This window comes from Phlebotomus papatasi, chromosome 1 (genome assembly GCF_024763615.1).
Source record: "Phlebotomus papatasi isolate M1 chromosome 1, Ppap_2.1, whole genome shotgun sequence".
NCBI lineage: Eukaryota > Metazoa > Arthropoda > Insecta > Diptera > Psychodidae > Phlebotomus > Phlebotomus papatasi.
Window position 1 is genome coordinate 82278429 of NC_077222.1, and position 16854 is coordinate 82295282.

The 16854-nt window shown below is 36.1% G+C and overlaps 2 protein-coding genes across 2 annotated transcripts in view; one reads left to right on the top strand and one right to left on the bottom strand.

Moving 5' to 3' along the window:
- Window positions 1-16854, top strand: part of LOC129810382 (uncharacterized) — a 51606-nt gene that overhangs the window by 10727 nt on the left and 24025 nt on the right. The window lies entirely within an intron of this gene.
- LOC129810383 (uncharacterized) lies at window positions 6878-7893 on the bottom strand. The gene is made up of 2 exons (XM_055860818.1): window positions 7647-7893; window positions 6878-7499 (listed from the first exon to the last, which is right to left on the bottom strand). The coding sequence occupies exons 1-2, from the start codon at window positions 7836-7838 to the stop codon at window positions 7230-7232; spliced, it is 462 nt and encodes a 153-aa protein (XP_055716793.1). The 5' UTR covers window positions 7839-7893; the 3' UTR covers window positions 6878-7229.

Below are 16854 nucleotides of genomic sequence, written 5' to 3' on the forward strand. Positions count from 1 at the left end.
CGTGTCGTGCGTCCGTTGCTGACTTATTGTCGCTTGCAAAGTTTACTTCAATATATTACAGGAATAGAGCATAAGCACTTTGAAATAAAATAAAAGGCTGTAGGTTTGCAAAATTCGTAATAGATGGATTAGATCTAAATAAATCTCAACTCCTGTTAAATCCTAACATGGGGAACTTGAGGGAAATTATAGGAATTTATGGTGCTATTCCAATGAAAAAGTGACCATGTTTTTTAGCACATTACTGTTCTCAAGTACTAAAAAAGACCATGTCTGTTCCCATACGTCATTTCAAGGAAAATAATGAGTGGAGAATATTAATAGGGGTCTCGGTAGCTCAATGGGCAAAGTGTTGGCTTTGTGACGCAGAGGCCCTCGGTTCGATCCTTGATCGAAGCGCGTCCGGTGAATAATTGGAAAACAGTTTTTCACCGTCCTTAAAAGCTACAAACTGAACGCAAAAATATCAAGAGGGAAGTATGATAAAAGATAAGGGAGCAAAAAAAAAAAAAGGATTTGTGATGGAGCAAAAAGAAAAATGATAAGGAGAGATGAGTAAATAAGAGTGAGCGAAATGGCTATATGGACCTGATTGAGTCTGACAGCCAAAAACATAAAAAGAAGAGAGAGAGAGGAGAATATTAATGCTGCTCGTCGACTTTTCACCACTGAGAATTCACGGGAAAACTCATGAAAAACCTGGGAAAACTCGCGGTTGAAACTATAGTTGTCAACTCCCGGCCATCCAACTGCATTACGCCACCAAGCTATGACAGGTTACTCCACACTGACTGAATGTCAGATGGCATTGTGATCAGGTGAAAACTTGCTCGGAGGGAATATTTAAATTCGGATTTCGGTTGAACTTTTCTTTTGTGTCGGTTCCTGTCATGACTATTTCGTGATTTTGAAACAGGACGAGAACTGGGGAAAATATAAAGTTTTTGTGTAGAGAGAAGAACCTTACATCTTGTCAATCATGATAAAGAAAGTGTAGAAAATACTATGAAAGTGAAAACATTAAATTATTCTTGTCGATTTCCCAATCGAAATCCGAATTCGAATATTCCCGCCGAGCAAGCTTTCACCCGATAACAATGCCATCTGACATTAATTGAAATAACATGTGGGAACAGTCATTGTCTTTTTAGTACTTGAGAACAGTAATGTCCTAAAAAAACATGCTCATTTTTTCATTGGAATGACACTATTACACAGGACACTGGCTCAATTCACATCTTTTAAAGTTGAGTGTAGACGTTACCTCAATTTTCAGAGGTTATGGAGAGTCTGGAAACAGTAAAACACATTTTATTACAAATCCTCAAGCCAGGAGAATTAAGATCTTTAAGAAAGAAGTTCTGACTTCTTTCATGTCAGAAGATGTTAAAAGAGCAGCAGCTCAGAACGTTCTACAGTTCAACCAGTTTTTAAAAGAATTGGAGTAAGATTTTTAGGTAAACACAAGGGGCTTAAAGAGGAGCCTCGGTGTTTGCAGCCCACAGATCGCACCATGCTCTCTACACAATCCATCTATACAAACTGTCTAGTGTCGATATCCAGTCTAAGAAGGAAAACGAATGTTCTGAAATGTAGCAAGTTATCAATCATTATTGTACCGGGTGGGTCTCGAACTCACAACCGTGACAGTCGAGCCGGGCATTACACCGCCCAAGAGCCGAACGCCCTTATCAATTGCACCACGGATCCCCTTGATAAACGAACTTCTTTCTAGAAAGTAGAAAACTCTTCGAAAAATTCAAAAACACACAGCGAATTTGTGTTCAGCAGATCCATATTTTTTTAAAAAACACACACTAGGGGAAAGCGCGTTACTTTCGGACGACTGAAGCTTCGGACAATTCAATTTTTTTCTTCCTTATGGATATCACACATAGTTCTTTTCTAAAAATTTGATTCATTGGTCTAGCTGTTAAAATAGAATAGTATAACGGGCCAAATTAATTTATAACACATTGAAATAAATGAATTGTTCGAAGCTTAAATCGTCCGAGTGTAGTGCGCTTTCCCCTAGTATTTATTTTTTGAAAATAAGTTGGTCAAAATGGATATCTGTGCTAAGAAAACAATTTTAAAAAGAAAACTCAAATTTTAAAAATGTACCTTTTACATCCATTGAAATCGTGAACGTTTAAAGAAGTTCACGAAAGCTAGTTAGGGGAAGGCTGTCAGGCTTCGCACATACTGTGGCTTCGAACACTTCTTATTTTTTTCACATTCCTTCAAAAAATCTGACTTAATTTTTTTCAGGAAATGTATGACTTAATATGAGCTATTAAAATATATTGCCATAGGTTAAGATTCATAAAGAGAATATGGGAAAAATATAAAGTGTTCGAAGCCAGAGTACGTGCGAAGCATGAAAGCCTTTTCTTATCTGTGGTAAAAATTTAAAGCTTTGGTTTCTTTCATTTTTGAATTTTCGAATCGGATCGGATTTTGAAACTTTAGATTTGCCCATTTTGCCGGAAATTCTCTTTTATATATTTTTTTTTATTTTCTTCTTATATTATTTCTGATATTTTCATTTTACACTTCATTTCAGTTTGTTAGGATTTAACACAAACTAAATTACGAAAGTTATGAAGAATAAGAATATATTACACAATTTCGTAATATAACATAAAATAAATCTTGTGAGAAATAATTTTATCTTTCTGAAATTTATCATGGGATTTTCTCAAGAAAATGACAGGGATGAATGAAACATTTCGAGTGGATTTTTGCGCTCGGTTCCAAGAAGAATTTTTGACAAAGAGAAAATTTCCGGAGGCCACAACGTGAGAGTGAGTGTGGGTCTTTGTATGTCTTTATTGCAAAGTTTGATAGATTTTTTATAGCTACGATTTTCTTCTTCGCCCTCCGCTCATTTTCTCCGCGTGGATTGTGGATTTTGGGGTGGTTTTTCACGACCGCACGAGTGAGCGAGAAGGCGAAAATATTTTTATTTATGGCTTTATAGCGAACTGTACGGAGGCCTCCTTTTGCCTTGGTCTCCTCCATCATCCATATTATATCCTTCAATATGGGCCATGTGGCTGTGTTGGTAAAATATTTTTCGATTCTGTCGTGGAAAATCGTCAAAGCAACTGAATTTTCCCCTTACCTCCTGCCTGGTGAGAAGGGTGCACGAAGAAGAAAAAAAGGGAATCTTCGTAGAATGAACGAGAAAGTTGCGAATCAAACTCACCCTTATCGGGTGTTTCAGTCTCTCATGCTCATTCCTCCTCACATGAGCTTATATGTACCTTCCTGTACATATTTTTATATAAATAAAAATAATATATGTTGAGATACACACGAGAGGGACGACGAATTCGTTCTCCGGCACATTAATATAAGAAGCTTCTTCCCAAACCCGCGCACAGACTCACCAAGAAAAGCTCTCGTCTTCTTTGGGGCCTCTCCAATGTATGACAAAAAATTTTTCCCTCTTCTTGTCCACCCACCACCAAAACCACCCTCTAATGTGGGAAGCTCTCAATTTTTCGGACACTTCTCCACAGGCTGAAATTTTTCCACATTCTTCTCGACATTTTCCTTTACTTGTCACTTTAGTTACTGGGTGGTTTTGAAATATGACGAGAAGAATTACTCTGGGAGTTTCTTTTACTTCTCCATTATCGCAGATTTTTCCTTATTATTGATTTTGAGGAGTCAGCGGAAATCTTGCAAATCTATCTCCTTATTTTGGTTTATTATAAAGTTTGTCGTAAAAAAATATCGTGAAATATATCAAGATATGAAATGAAGGAAAATACTTTGGTAGAGGAAAATTACCTCAAAAATTCAAAATTGATTGAAGAAGAGAAAAAAGTTTAACATTGTGACTTAATTTTTTAATTTAGGGTAACCTGGGGCAAGGTGTCACTAAATGAGTAATTTATTTTTGCACATTCTCTTAGACGATTTTCGAAATTCTAACAAACTTAGCTTAGCTTAAACTTAACTTTGATAGGGGAAAGTGGGGCACCTTTGGATTGGGATACCTTTGACATTAGACTTTTCTTTCATATTTGGAAAGGAATTAAAGTATATCATAATGTAATTTAGCTTAACTAGGGGAAAGTGCCTATGCTTCGTACGATCCCTAACTTCGTTACTAAATTTTTCCTATATTCCATCGTACCCACATTAAAAAAAACTATGTGAAAATTCCCAGTATTTAAAATATTGCGGAATCACATTTATTAGAAACATAGAAAAAATTTAGTCATTGCGAAGCTTGAGATCGTATAGCATGGGCAGGCACTTTCCCCTATTAGTTTGTGGAGTTAAATTGTAACACGGTAAGGCCCAAAGTTGCTCCAACTTAAGGGTACCACACTTCCCCCTACTGATAATTTTCTTGTATTTTGAAGTGAAGCTTTCGAGCCATTTTCTAAAAGTTGATGTTATGAAAGTTCTCAAAGATGCTGGGACAATTATTGATAGGAATAATCTATTTTGTGCTTTGAAAAAACAAAATGTCTGTCAAAATTTTGTTAAAAGAAGATCATTCTCACATAGAAATAAAGTAATGTTGGTAAATAGTGCGCCAATTGAATATGTTTGTTTGTCCAGTTTGGCATTTTCATTTGGGAAACCTTTGACAAACGAGTTTCGGAAGGTTCTTTAAACACTTGGTTACTTCCAATTTAATATTCTTTTTGGCAATTTTTTGCCATTTTTTGTTAGTATCTTGTTAATATATAAATATCTTATTAATGTATAAAATACTCTTCGTGTAGAAAAGTAAAGTAGAGGTGGGTGGGGTAGTTTCATACCTGAATTGCAAATTGTATTATTTTGCAGGAGTTTTATATAAAAATAGTGAAGAGGAATAAAACTTAGTATATACCTTGATTTATAGTTAGCGTAGGGGGAAGAGGTACCTTTAAATGTGGGGCAGCTTTATATAGTTATGTGAAACTAAGCCATATCAAAATGTAGTTTACCTTGTCAATCTGTTTGTGCAGCTAAATTTTAGCATGATAAGGCTTAATTTTATTTAAAAATAGGTAAAAAAATCCAAATTTCAAAGGTGTCCCACTTTCAAAGGTGTCCTTCCCCCTAAGAACAAAAAAAAAATGGAACAATTATCCTTTAATTTCACAGGTCTTTGTGGGGAACATGAGTTTCATACACATAATGCGTGAAAATTCCTCAATGCGAAGCAATTTCAAGCAAAGGATCGGTTTATAGAAAATAGAAAAGTGCGTTTATTTAAAATTGGATAGGGGAGACTGGGTCAAAAAGTCACAAATCGAAAACTTCAAAATTCCATATCTTCCAAGGTAGAAAAGACAGCGGCTCAAATTTTTTTCTATACATAGCCTCTATAGACCTTCTGCAATGTCGTAAGTTTCTTAGAATTCGAACAAGGAATTTAGAAAATAAAATATATCGAAATTTTTAGCCCTGTTTTTGAAATATTTTCTTTGCAGAAGATAACAATTTATTAATACCTACTTATTTTCCAAAATTGATGGACTGGTGAATATTTTCTAAATAATTTGGATTTTTTGAATACGAATCCGCTATCTATTTTAGAATTTAACAAAAGTCTTTTCTCCAGAAATCCTTTTATTACAAATGGTCATTTGGGGTAAAAAGTAACAAAAGGTATAGAGCAAAAAGTAACAAAAAAGTGAAGCAATTTCTGATGTCTCACGGCGAAAAGAAACGTCATTATCATGTCTCGCCGCTTGTTGTTTGCATTGGTCAAACGATTTGCAGTCTTTTGTGTTTTTTTCTAAAATAGTTTGAAAAGCGCTTTTCTCGTTTTCTCACTTTTCTCGCTTTACACGGTGTTTTACAAAGGTGTAGATGAATAGATTTTCTATGAAAATATGTCCTCTAGGTATTTTTTGTCAAATTTACGGAAGCCTGTAATGAAGCGAATCAAAATATGATAATACCCAATGTCTGGTACTATTTGCCCCAGCATTTTTGAGAATAGTCACAAAATTACCTTTTAGAAATCGGCTCGATAAATGTATTTCCTTACAAAATAGAGCAAAATTACTTTCACAAAGTTGTAGAGCGGTAAATTTCCTATAAAACTGCGCTAATTAGAAATTTTTGAAGCGCTCGAGTAGCTTGTAAAAAAATAAAATATCCGTTTTGTGACTTTTTGCCCAAGTCTCCCCTAGTGTTTTTCTCTATTTTACCTTTTCCTATAAAAAAAATGTTCAATTTTCATATTTCAAATGGTACAGAGTAGGGTGTCAATAGGTCCTTAGTTGTTAAAGTGTCAATAGGTGTCTCTTTCACCCTATATGTACTATTTGGGGGAAACTGCCCATGCTTCGTACGATCCCAAATTTCGGAAAGATTAATTTTTTCCTATGTTTCTGATTAAAATGTGACTTCGCAATGCATTTTAAAAACTGGGCATTTTCCCCTAGTTTTTAAAAAGTGGGTGCGATGAGTCACAATAATTTAGAAACAAAGGACAAAATTAGTCATTGCGAAGCTTGGGATCGTATGAAGCATGGGCGCTTTCCCCTACGCTGCTTTAAACAAATATTTTCGCAATTGTGCATGAGATATGACTGGATTTTCGGAATGTGAAGAATCTAGGGGGAGTTCTTTGTTCATTGAATTTGCATTGGCAGATGATACGTGCGTCTTATTCAACTCCTTCTTCTCAATTGAGAGCAATACAGGATATGAGCAGTTGATTATCTTCGTAGAGTACTCCTCTTGACTCCTGATCGCGATAGATATCTTTAATAAACCATACTAGAGGACGGTATGCCTTAAAGCCAAAGCTAAATTTGAATTTCATAAGATTGTTTTTTTTTTTGTTTTTAATGTTTTAAAAAATAAAGAACTTATGTAAAGGAAATAGAAACCTGCTTTAGGTCAAAACTTTTATTCGCAATGTATACATTAAAATTTTGTGAAAACTATTAAAATTTCCAGTGAGTAGTTTTGGCTGAGTCGTGTGTTTTCACTGACTGTCAATTTTCCCTCTTTCGTCGATCAATATAGTGAAGGCGAAATAGAATAGAATTTGTGGGTAAAGGAGAGGGTGAAGGGAGGGACAGAATAATAAAGTTTATTTATTTATTTTACTTTCCGGGGAAAATTTTTCACAACTTTTAGCCTCCCGTTGTTGCTCTGTGGGTTTTCAGATGGGGGCGGGCGGCTGAGACTCCAGCGGAAGGAGGAATTGTGTTTTGGGGTTGATTTTCTCTCTCTGGCTTCTTCTCGCTCACATTTTATGGGGTGCTGTTGAATGCAAGAGTGGCTCGTGCGTGTGTTCGAGATGGTGGAATGTGGATAAATTTTCCTTCCTTTTTTTTCTGCCCTTGCTTCCAAATGCCCCCCTTTGCCCCTCCGCCCGCTTGACATCTGGACGTGTTCTGAAAACGGAAAGTTGATGTCCAGAGAGATGAATTGTGGGCCGAGGGTGATTTTTTCTCTGCTCTTGAGAGGGCATCTGGGGGCGGGGGCGGTTTCTTGCTTTGCTCGCCACATTCATCTCTTGCCTAGAAAAGAGATGAAGAAGAACAGAACAAATTAACCAAATAGGTGAGTAGATCTGACTGATTTTGCACTCCCTGTGAAAATATCAACGCAATCCACCCTCGAGCTCTTTTTTCTTTTTTTTTACGTCCTGCGCCAAATTCACTCACCAGTATGTGTAGGTTGAGGTCCACAGCTGGATTGGACACTGGTACTTTTCCATTTGACATTGCTTGTAACAAAGCCATTAAAATTATTATTTTTCCAATCCGATCTACTGATTCGCAACACATTTTTATTACACAGAATGTTGAAGTGATGCTCCAATCAGTTTCTAACAACTTCATGTGGGAACGCGTCATTGTGTAATCACTGATAAAACTTATATCGCCGAATGATTATGAATATGAGTAGCTTCTCAGTATAAAACAATTCAGAAAATTAGAATAGAAAGAAAATTGTATTTTATTTTGAATTGGACCCTAAGCTCAAAGAGAACAATATTGTTGCAATACCTAGTAATTTTCTGATCTATATTTATACATATCGTTGCTTGTATGAAGTATCGTCCTATAAGCATTCTAATGTTTTTTTAATCTAATTAAAATCAGTTTATTCAGATTCATGTGTTCTAAAAAAAATATTATTTCAGAAAATTTTTGTCTTAAAAGTGAATTAGGGTAAAATGAAGTAATTTGGAACCATTTACAATTTGGGACACTTGAGATTTTCTCACTGATTCAGATAAGCAAAGAGAAAACAAAGACCGCAAAATAGAAGAAAAAGACGATTAAAAAGAAGAATCTCTGGAACAGTGTGAAAATCTCAAATGTCCCAAATTGTAAATGGTTCCAAATTAACTCATTTTACCCTATCTGTCGGATTTCGCCGTTTTTAATTTTTCTGCTTAGACAGTTCTGATAGCTAGACGTTTTGATAGGATATTTTATGGTTGGAAAGCCTGGCTGCTTAGTGTCCAATTAAAGTCGGGCTGGTCTTCGAGAATATTTAGCCTGTAAAATTTGGCAGTAAAGGATTATACGGGCTTAAGACCTAAGGCTTAGCTAACTTCTCTAATATCTTATTAGTCAAGATTTTTTGGAAAATTTTGACTTAGACTTGGATTATTAAGGGCAAATGACCTATTACATTTTGAAAAATCAATACAATCGGTTGCTGTTTAAAGTTTTGAGACCCTCGGGAACTGGGCTAAACCTCTAGTCTGAAGACGGTCTTAGGTAACAGAAGTTTATGTTAATGACTTAAATCGATGATCTTAACACTTGGAAGGACCCTAGTGGCAGCCGCTGCCAATTTAGTTTTCAATTTAATTTTTTATAGTGAAGAATATATCATTTCGCCTGGAGGCCTGATTGAATGCGTGCAGAATTTATCTGGCTATTTTTTCGTTATAAAATTTTTAATAAAAATTAAATATTAATGTAAATATGTTGCAAAAACAAAAAACTGCACTCGGAAGGACCAAGTGGCAGTTACTGCCATATGCATTTTATATGGGAGTTTGACGTTCTGCAGATGTAATTTTCTTGATTGATAAATGTGTAAAAGCCTTAAAAGAACAAATTGAAAGTGTTTTTGCAAATTATTGAGAAGAATTTTGGGGGAAAGTGACATGCCTTTGAATGCGTTGATACGAAAATCATTTTAATTTCCACATCTTCCTTCTAAATCCTAAACATTCCTCATATCAATTCCTCTCCCTATTCCCAATCCTTCCTTCCTTCCATGGTCCTTCCGTCGGGGGCAGGGACTATGTCCCACGCTCCCCTGTGCCCTCCGGTGAGGGCACTCCATCGGTGGTTGGGTGCATGGGATTGGGGGAGGCTTCCAAGTTTGAAGGATGATCCAGGCAGCTCTGGTGTATAGGGAGACCCCTGGGTGGCTCAAATGGGTGGCTGTGGTGCTGGCGGTGGAGTAGCCCACGGACGGAGATGTTTTCTCCTCGAAGGTCCGTGGTGGAAGAGATGGAGCTGGGCAAATTTTTCTCTTAGCACTCCGCAAGCCCTCCAATTCTCTCCGCTTTAGGCGACCTCGTCGCCTCGTCATAAAATCACCACCAATACACTCCGAGAAATTTTGCACACGCAACACACACCCCGGAGTTACCAAAAAAAAAGAAAAAAAAAAAGATTTTCAAACCCCTAAGGGGACCTTGTCCATATACAAATAACTCAAGTTTCTTGGTTAACAATTTTAAAGATTTTACAATTAAAGATCTTGATAGATAAAGAACAAGGAAAAGAAAACAAAGGGAGTAGCATTGGTGAGCAATTTGTTCCAGAGAAAACGAGTAAAAACAAATAAACTAGCGACTTAGCGATCTCAATCTTAAATAGCCGACTAGGCAATAAGGAATCTCGCGATTAATGGCCGACCTAAAACTTTAGCGCCCGCGAAAGAATTCCATTATTCCAATCGTCCAATTTCAGACAGAACAGGCGCATTCAACCAGACTTAATATTTAATTAAGGGAAAGAAAGGGAAAACAGACTCCTGATTCCAAGTAAGTGACTAGAAGACATCAAGGATTTCGCCTTAAGTGGCCGTCCTAATAATTTAGCGCCAGCGATAAAACCTGCATGTTCCAATCGTATCACCCAAAACAGAAAATCCATTTTAAAGGAGAAAAATTAAAGAACTTGAAGATAAATATGCTATTTTGTGTGCTAAGATAATAAATATTTCGAACATAAAGGCCGTCCTAAAATTTTAGCGCCATCGAAATTTCCTAATTATCTCAACAATTATTTTTAAAGTGAAAGAATTCATTAAGAAATTAATTTAAAGATGGATCACCTCAAAATCCGATCACCAAGGATCTAATACGATCTACAAGAAAATTAATAGGACAAATAGTCGCGGCCTAATTCCCCAGTCATCCCGCCTCGGCACCATTATAATTAGAACAGGTACTCAGCTATTCCGCTGAGAAACACACCGCGTACCGACTTCGAAGCGGAAAGGGGAATCTCAGCCGAATTACAGTGTTGGGGAAAAAGAAAGCCTGAAGGGCAAAGAAAAAACCCCTCTTTCCACCGACACTGCCCTAACTGCCTCGAACAATAAATAAAAACGTTCTATTCGAGATTTACAACCTGCTCCAAGGAATGTGGCTGCCTGCAACTGCGGAGACGTGGGTAAAAATTCGCGACCATTAAATTCATTCTAGTCAAAGAATTAAAAATTGATAATCGTTTCGAGGTGTCCAAAATATACGTGACGTCAAATGACGTAGGAGGAGAAGAATAAGGTGTTGGTCAGAAAAAAAACTGATTGGTATGGCTCTAATGGCAGATACCTAATCAAATCTGCATGTAACAAAAAAAAATGTCACTACAAATTAATTTCCCACAAGAGACACTAGCGCGCGAAGATGTCCTAAGAGGGATAAAAGGATTTAATAATCGAAATGGACGAACTAAGTTCGGTTCAGCTTAAAACTGAATCCATTTAGGTCGATTATCGACGATCAAAATGAACACCCTAAAGGTGGAGGACTTTATTTTAATTAAAGTCTTTCCAAATTGATCGGTGGCCTACCTAACTAATCCTCCGTTCACGAACAAGAAAGTGATGACAAAAAATTAAAAAAAACAAAAATTAAATTTTCTCTGTTCTTTGCTCGCCCATGCTCTCTTACAAATTGTAAACTACGTTAATTACAAAATACTATGAAAATTATTTTTGGAAAAAGAGTTGAAAAATTAAATTATTGACCATTACTTTATAATAAGTGCAAGTATTTCTTCTGGATTTAGAATTATAATATTTATAGAATTTAAAAAATTGAAAAGTACCCTCTATACACGATTTAATACCAAAGACGAATTTCTCCCCGTTTCCGACGACTAGGCCCTTGCATTAAGAACGCATTATAAGACATGCACACCCCCCCCCCAGCTCATACCACCAAGACGAGAAATCTCTCCCTCCTCCCGCTTACGAAACGACCAGAATTGATCTAGGCTAGATAGAGGACGACATCCCCCCATATTTCCCAACCTGCTTGATCTTGATAGCAGATCTTGGCCAATGGTTAATCCATTAATGGGGAAATGAGCTAGGAATACTTACATTTGGGGGTTAAAATTTGCTAAGCCACAGCAGAACCAAGCTCACCGGAAAACGAGAAAATCTCAGACCTTCCACCGAGTCCCAAATATACCCTTGATTTTCCTAAAAAATTTTGTTTTGGGCAGTCTGGACTGTACGATTATTTAATTAAACACTCAACCGTAAACTATTCTTGATATATAATTAATAAAAATCATTTTTAGACGTAATGCAAAAAAAATTGAACTTTAATCAAAAGAAAAAAAAATTAGAAATTAAGAACTACTATACCCCAATCAAACAAAAATGCATTAGCATGTGTACCCCCCAACTTGTACCGACGAGGTAAGGAGTCTCTCCCCCCACCCACTCTCGAAACGCCAGGACCAATCTAAGTAGAGGATGATGTCCCCCCACTTTCTCCATTTTACTCTGAGGCCTAGGTAATAGATCCTAGTTAAAAATTAATGGAAAACGAGAGCTTTTTTTGTAAAACTTGGGGGTAAAAATTGGCCAAGCCATCTTAGAAGAGGAAAAGAAAGTTTCAGCCGATTTCCCAAGTCCTAAATACACCCAAGTTTTCTTAAAATGTCCCATATTCTACTCTGAGTTCACCTGACTTTGGACTACAAACTGCTTAACCGTAACGAACAATGGCTTACATCAGCCTAGGCACTATAAATCCAATATTTGGAATGCCAAAAATATTCTTACGATCGAGCAAAAAAAAATCCCAAGACGGTGAATCAGTTTCTTATTGAAACTAATAACTAAATTCCAACGGAAAAATTGGGTATGAATTTTTGATGAATTTGTTTCTCTGCATTGAACATAAAAATTCAAAAACAGGAAATTCTTTCGACCCTTAGGTCGCTAAATTGTTTTTCCAACTAAAATAGGTCGGGAAAGGCTATCCTTCAACTTTAAGTCTCTCTCAATGGAGCAAAAGAAAACGAAAAAAAAGATCTCAAAAAAAATTAAGAAGAAAAAATAGAAATTACTCATATTCGAAAGAAAAAAAAGAAAATCTAGAGAAAATCCAGAAAAACTACTTGTAATAGAAAACTTTACGGAAAAAATCTAACTGAAAAATTGTATGAATATTTTACGCTAATTAATTACGCAGAAGGCGTAATAAATACAACGCTCTTCACCACGGACGGGCTTATCAATGACCACCGTTAATCCCTCAAAAAGTTGCGCACCAAATTGCCCAAAAATGCACTATTAAGAGCCAACAAATATTCCATGGGATAAACAGAAATACTCACATATTTCATTTACTCGGGCGCCAAAATGATACGAAAATCATTTTAATTTCCACATCTTCCTTCTAAATCCTAAACATTCCTCATATCAATTCCTCTCCCTATTCCCAATCCTTCCTTCCTTCCATGGTCCTTCCGTCGGGGGCAGGGACTATGTCCCACGCTCCCCTGTGCCCTCCGGTGAGGGCACTCCATCGGTGGTTGGGTGCATGGGATTGGGGGAGGCTTCCAAGTTTGAAGGATGATCCAGGCAGCTCTGGTGTATAGGGAGACCCCTGGGTGGCTCAAATGGGTGGCTGTGGTGCTGGCGGTGGAGTAGCCCACGGACGGAGATGTTTTCTCCTCGAAGGTCCGTGGTGGAAGAGATGGAGCTGGGCAAATTTTTCTCTTAGCACTCCGCAAGCCCTCCAATTCTCTCCGCTTTAGGCGACCTCGTCGCCTCGTCATAAAATCACCACCAATACACTCCGAGAAATTTTGCACACGCAACAGCGTCAGTTTTTGAATGCTTCAATTTTTCTCTTATTTCCCAAAGCTAAAATTCCATTTTGTTAAGCGAAGTTGATAGAAAATAGTTAATAGTATTAACTATTGTTCATAAAGTAGAATTTTTGCTTTGAAAAATAAGAGAAAAATTGAAACATTCAAAGACTGCCGCATTCAAAGGCAGACCACTTTCCTTTATTTTCAGTTTTTTTTCAGTTATACCGCTCATCATCGTAGCATTTGTATATAATACAAGAGATAAATGTGTCTTATATTAAGTCGTAAGAAAGATTTTTCATACAAATCAAGAATTTTTCTTTTATAAATTACAACAGTTTAGAGGCCAATAAATTTAAACTTAATTATATTTAGTAAGTGTGACAGTTCTGTTCAGTTGAAGAGTCGAAACAAGAGGAAGAGATCAGTTTCAATTCGGTCGGATTACTTTCTTGTCCTGATAAGAATATTCCGAGTAACTCGTTGTCTATCTGTACTGACTTTCGGCTGCTTTCACGATCTCTAATAAGTAATAACGATTAAGTTGTAAAGTGGGCTAGTATTGCCCCTTTGTGTAGACATTACTAATAGTTACGTATTATTTGGATGTTTGACATAAAATTAGCCTAAACTATTCCCTAGTTTTTAGTTAAACTGTAAAGATTTAAGTCAAATATTTAAATCAAACTTTAAAAAGTGATTCAGATTCACCTATGAAAATATTTATTTATTTAAAGTGTTAAAAATCTTTAAGTTTTGCAGGTGATATAAAAAAGTTTTCATAAAGGGATGATATGAAAACGTCACACTTCTTTAAGTAGTTTTTAATTTTAAAGCTGATCCTGATGATGATGAGCCATAAATCTTTTAATGCCGAAATATTATATATCAGTTAACACTAAATATTCAACCTAAATTTAGTTCTTTCTATCTTAGAAATAAGGGCATAGGGTAAAGTGGTACAAGTTGGACAGTGGTACAAGTTGGACAATGGTACAATTTGGACAGGGCTTTTAGTCTTGATAAATTTAGTACTTCATTTTTATTTGTATATTTTTAATGCTTAATAATTTGGTTCCTTGTGCTTAAAAACAAATTTTGTACTGTATTTATCAAGAAAAAAGTCATGTCCAACTTGTACCGGAGAATTGTCCAACTTGCAACACTATGTCCAACTTGTATCACTTTACCCTAGTTCTTAAAATTGTCTTTATTTTTAAAAGTTATAAATGCGTATAGATGCAAGGTCAATTGGTCTAAGAATTGACAAGGATATACGAACACTTTATTAAAAAAAATCATATTTACATACATACACGGAGAAAAAACGGGGGTACGATTAACTTTTTTCCTCATAACTTTAACACTTTTTAATGTTAATTTTACACCTTTTTAAGGGTTAAATTAACATAAAAAAGGGTAACTTTAACCCTTAATACAAAAAGCGTAATATTTACGTCGATTTTGGATCAATACTGAAGGGTAAAATAAACATTTCCGGAATTTTATTTTAACTTTTTCGGATTTCTCTCAGTGTAGTGGTTGTGTATACAAATTTTTCTGGAGAGTTAAGGTGTCTTTCCGTACTCTTTTTATCCGAAATGGCTTAGCAGAATTATAATCAAAATAATGAGTAAATTATTATCATTAATTTCTCATTAAGTCGTAGGTCTGCTGAGGATCTCAAAGATCAATCGATTTACAATATAAACTTTGGATTTTCAATGGACCTAAGACAAGCTTCGATAAAGTAGATTAATGTTTTTGTTTGTTCATTTCTAATCCCATTTGAATTTTCGCTAAGAAGATTCTTCACAATGTCGTTTTAACGTATCCAATGCATAATTATGTTTTAACAGTTTGTGTCTCATAACAGTCTCTAAAAGAAGATATTAGAACACTCATGTGCAATTTTCTTTTAGTATACCAACTAGCTCATTCGTTCTCTGGCTATCGAAGAGTACACACTGTGTGGTCGGATAGAGCTTGATCGTATTCTTTCATATTTGAATTACATTCTGTTATTATTAATATTATTATTGGATTATTATTTTGAAGTATCTATATTTTTTGGGTTATTATTATTTATTTAGGGTATTTTTATTGGGTTTTTTTGGGCTTTTTCTGGAGCTGATTTGAAGTGGACAGCTCGAGAGCTAGTCGGTGACTGGATTAAGTCTAGTAGTAGTGGTGGGCACACATTTAAACGTGTGTTAATTATTAGGCTAAGAGGGGAGCGTCTATCCGTGTATCTACACACAAGTATCCGAGTATGGAGTTGAGTGGGGCTGCGAAGCCACCGGATCCTGGTGGTATTAGTGAGCCCACTGGAACTGATAATGGGATAACCGAGATCACACAATTAGGTGTAAATGAGATGGATGTTGTTGATAATCAGGGACAAATGCTTCTAAAGAGAGTGAGAAAGTATGGCGATAAAGCCCTCGGACCTTATGTGGTGTATTTGAGAGGGAAGGAGAGGTACTCATTGAACGTGCCTAAGGTATCCGCGGAATTATTCAAAAAATATCAGTCCATCGATTTAATAGATCCTGTGAATAGGGATAAGTTGAGAATCCTTTTTAAGAACAAGAATGAAGCAAATGAATTGGCTAATAACAAATATTTTGGAGAAAGGTTTTTCGTTTACATTCCATCGGTTCAAGCTGAAATAAGTGGGAAGATCTTGATGAACGATTGTGCTGAAGTTGTGGAACTAGTGGGAGGATCTGCTTATGGCATTCTTGAAGGATCAGATGAGAAAATAAAAATTATCGAGGTTTCACGGTTGGTAAAGAAAGTATTGATCAATGGAGTGGAAAACATTAAACGGACCCCTTTCATCAGGGTGGTTTTCGAAGGGACAATACTTCCAGAATATGTTATTCTAAACAAGTTAAGAATCTCTGTAATTCCCTATGCCCCGAAAGTTATGCAATGTAGGACTTGTTTCAAACTGGGTCACTCTGAGTCTCATTGTGGAAATAGAAAACGATGTGATCGATGTGGCCTCATTCATGAAGAAGGAAAAAATACCTTCCCATGTGTTGAAGGATCTTTCCAGTGTCCTAATTGCAACAGAGTCTACAGGGATAAAAATCACACCTGCCCTAGAGTAGATGAAATCAAGGACAGAGTTATCGAAAAAATTATTGCGAGGAGAAACGAAGCAAAGTCCATATTATGGCGTAAGGATACATCAATTAATGTTGTAAAAAATAATGGATCGCAAAATTATAAAGAAAAGGGGAACTATAAGAAAGAATTTCCTAAAGTAGGATCTCAGAATAGGTTCAAAGGATTAGAGGTCGAAGATGATATTTCAAGTATTTTTGTATCAGATGAGGAAGAACCTTTTGAAGGAAACTCTCGGGGTAAGAAAGGTCCATTAAAAAGAAAGAGTAAGGATATGCTTGACGTAGAAGAAGAGAATGCTTGGTTCAAGTGGGCTTCTGACCATGACAAACTGTACGGGAAAAAGAATGCAAGGTTTAAGAGCCCTCCGAATACTCCTGAAGTAAAAAGAAAGGTGTCAGCACTTCAGAAAGACCAA

Excerpts from the sequence above, each read along its gene's own strand:
- LOC129810383 (XM_055860818.1), bottom strand. The coding sequence starts at position 7,838 with ATGACGCGTTCCCACATGAAGTTGTTAGAAACTGATTGGAGCATCACT. Across the intron at positions 7,500-7,646 it reads ACCTCAACCTACACATACTG|GCAAGAGATGAATGTGGCGA; the intron begins GTGAGTGAATTT and ends TCTCTTTTCTAG.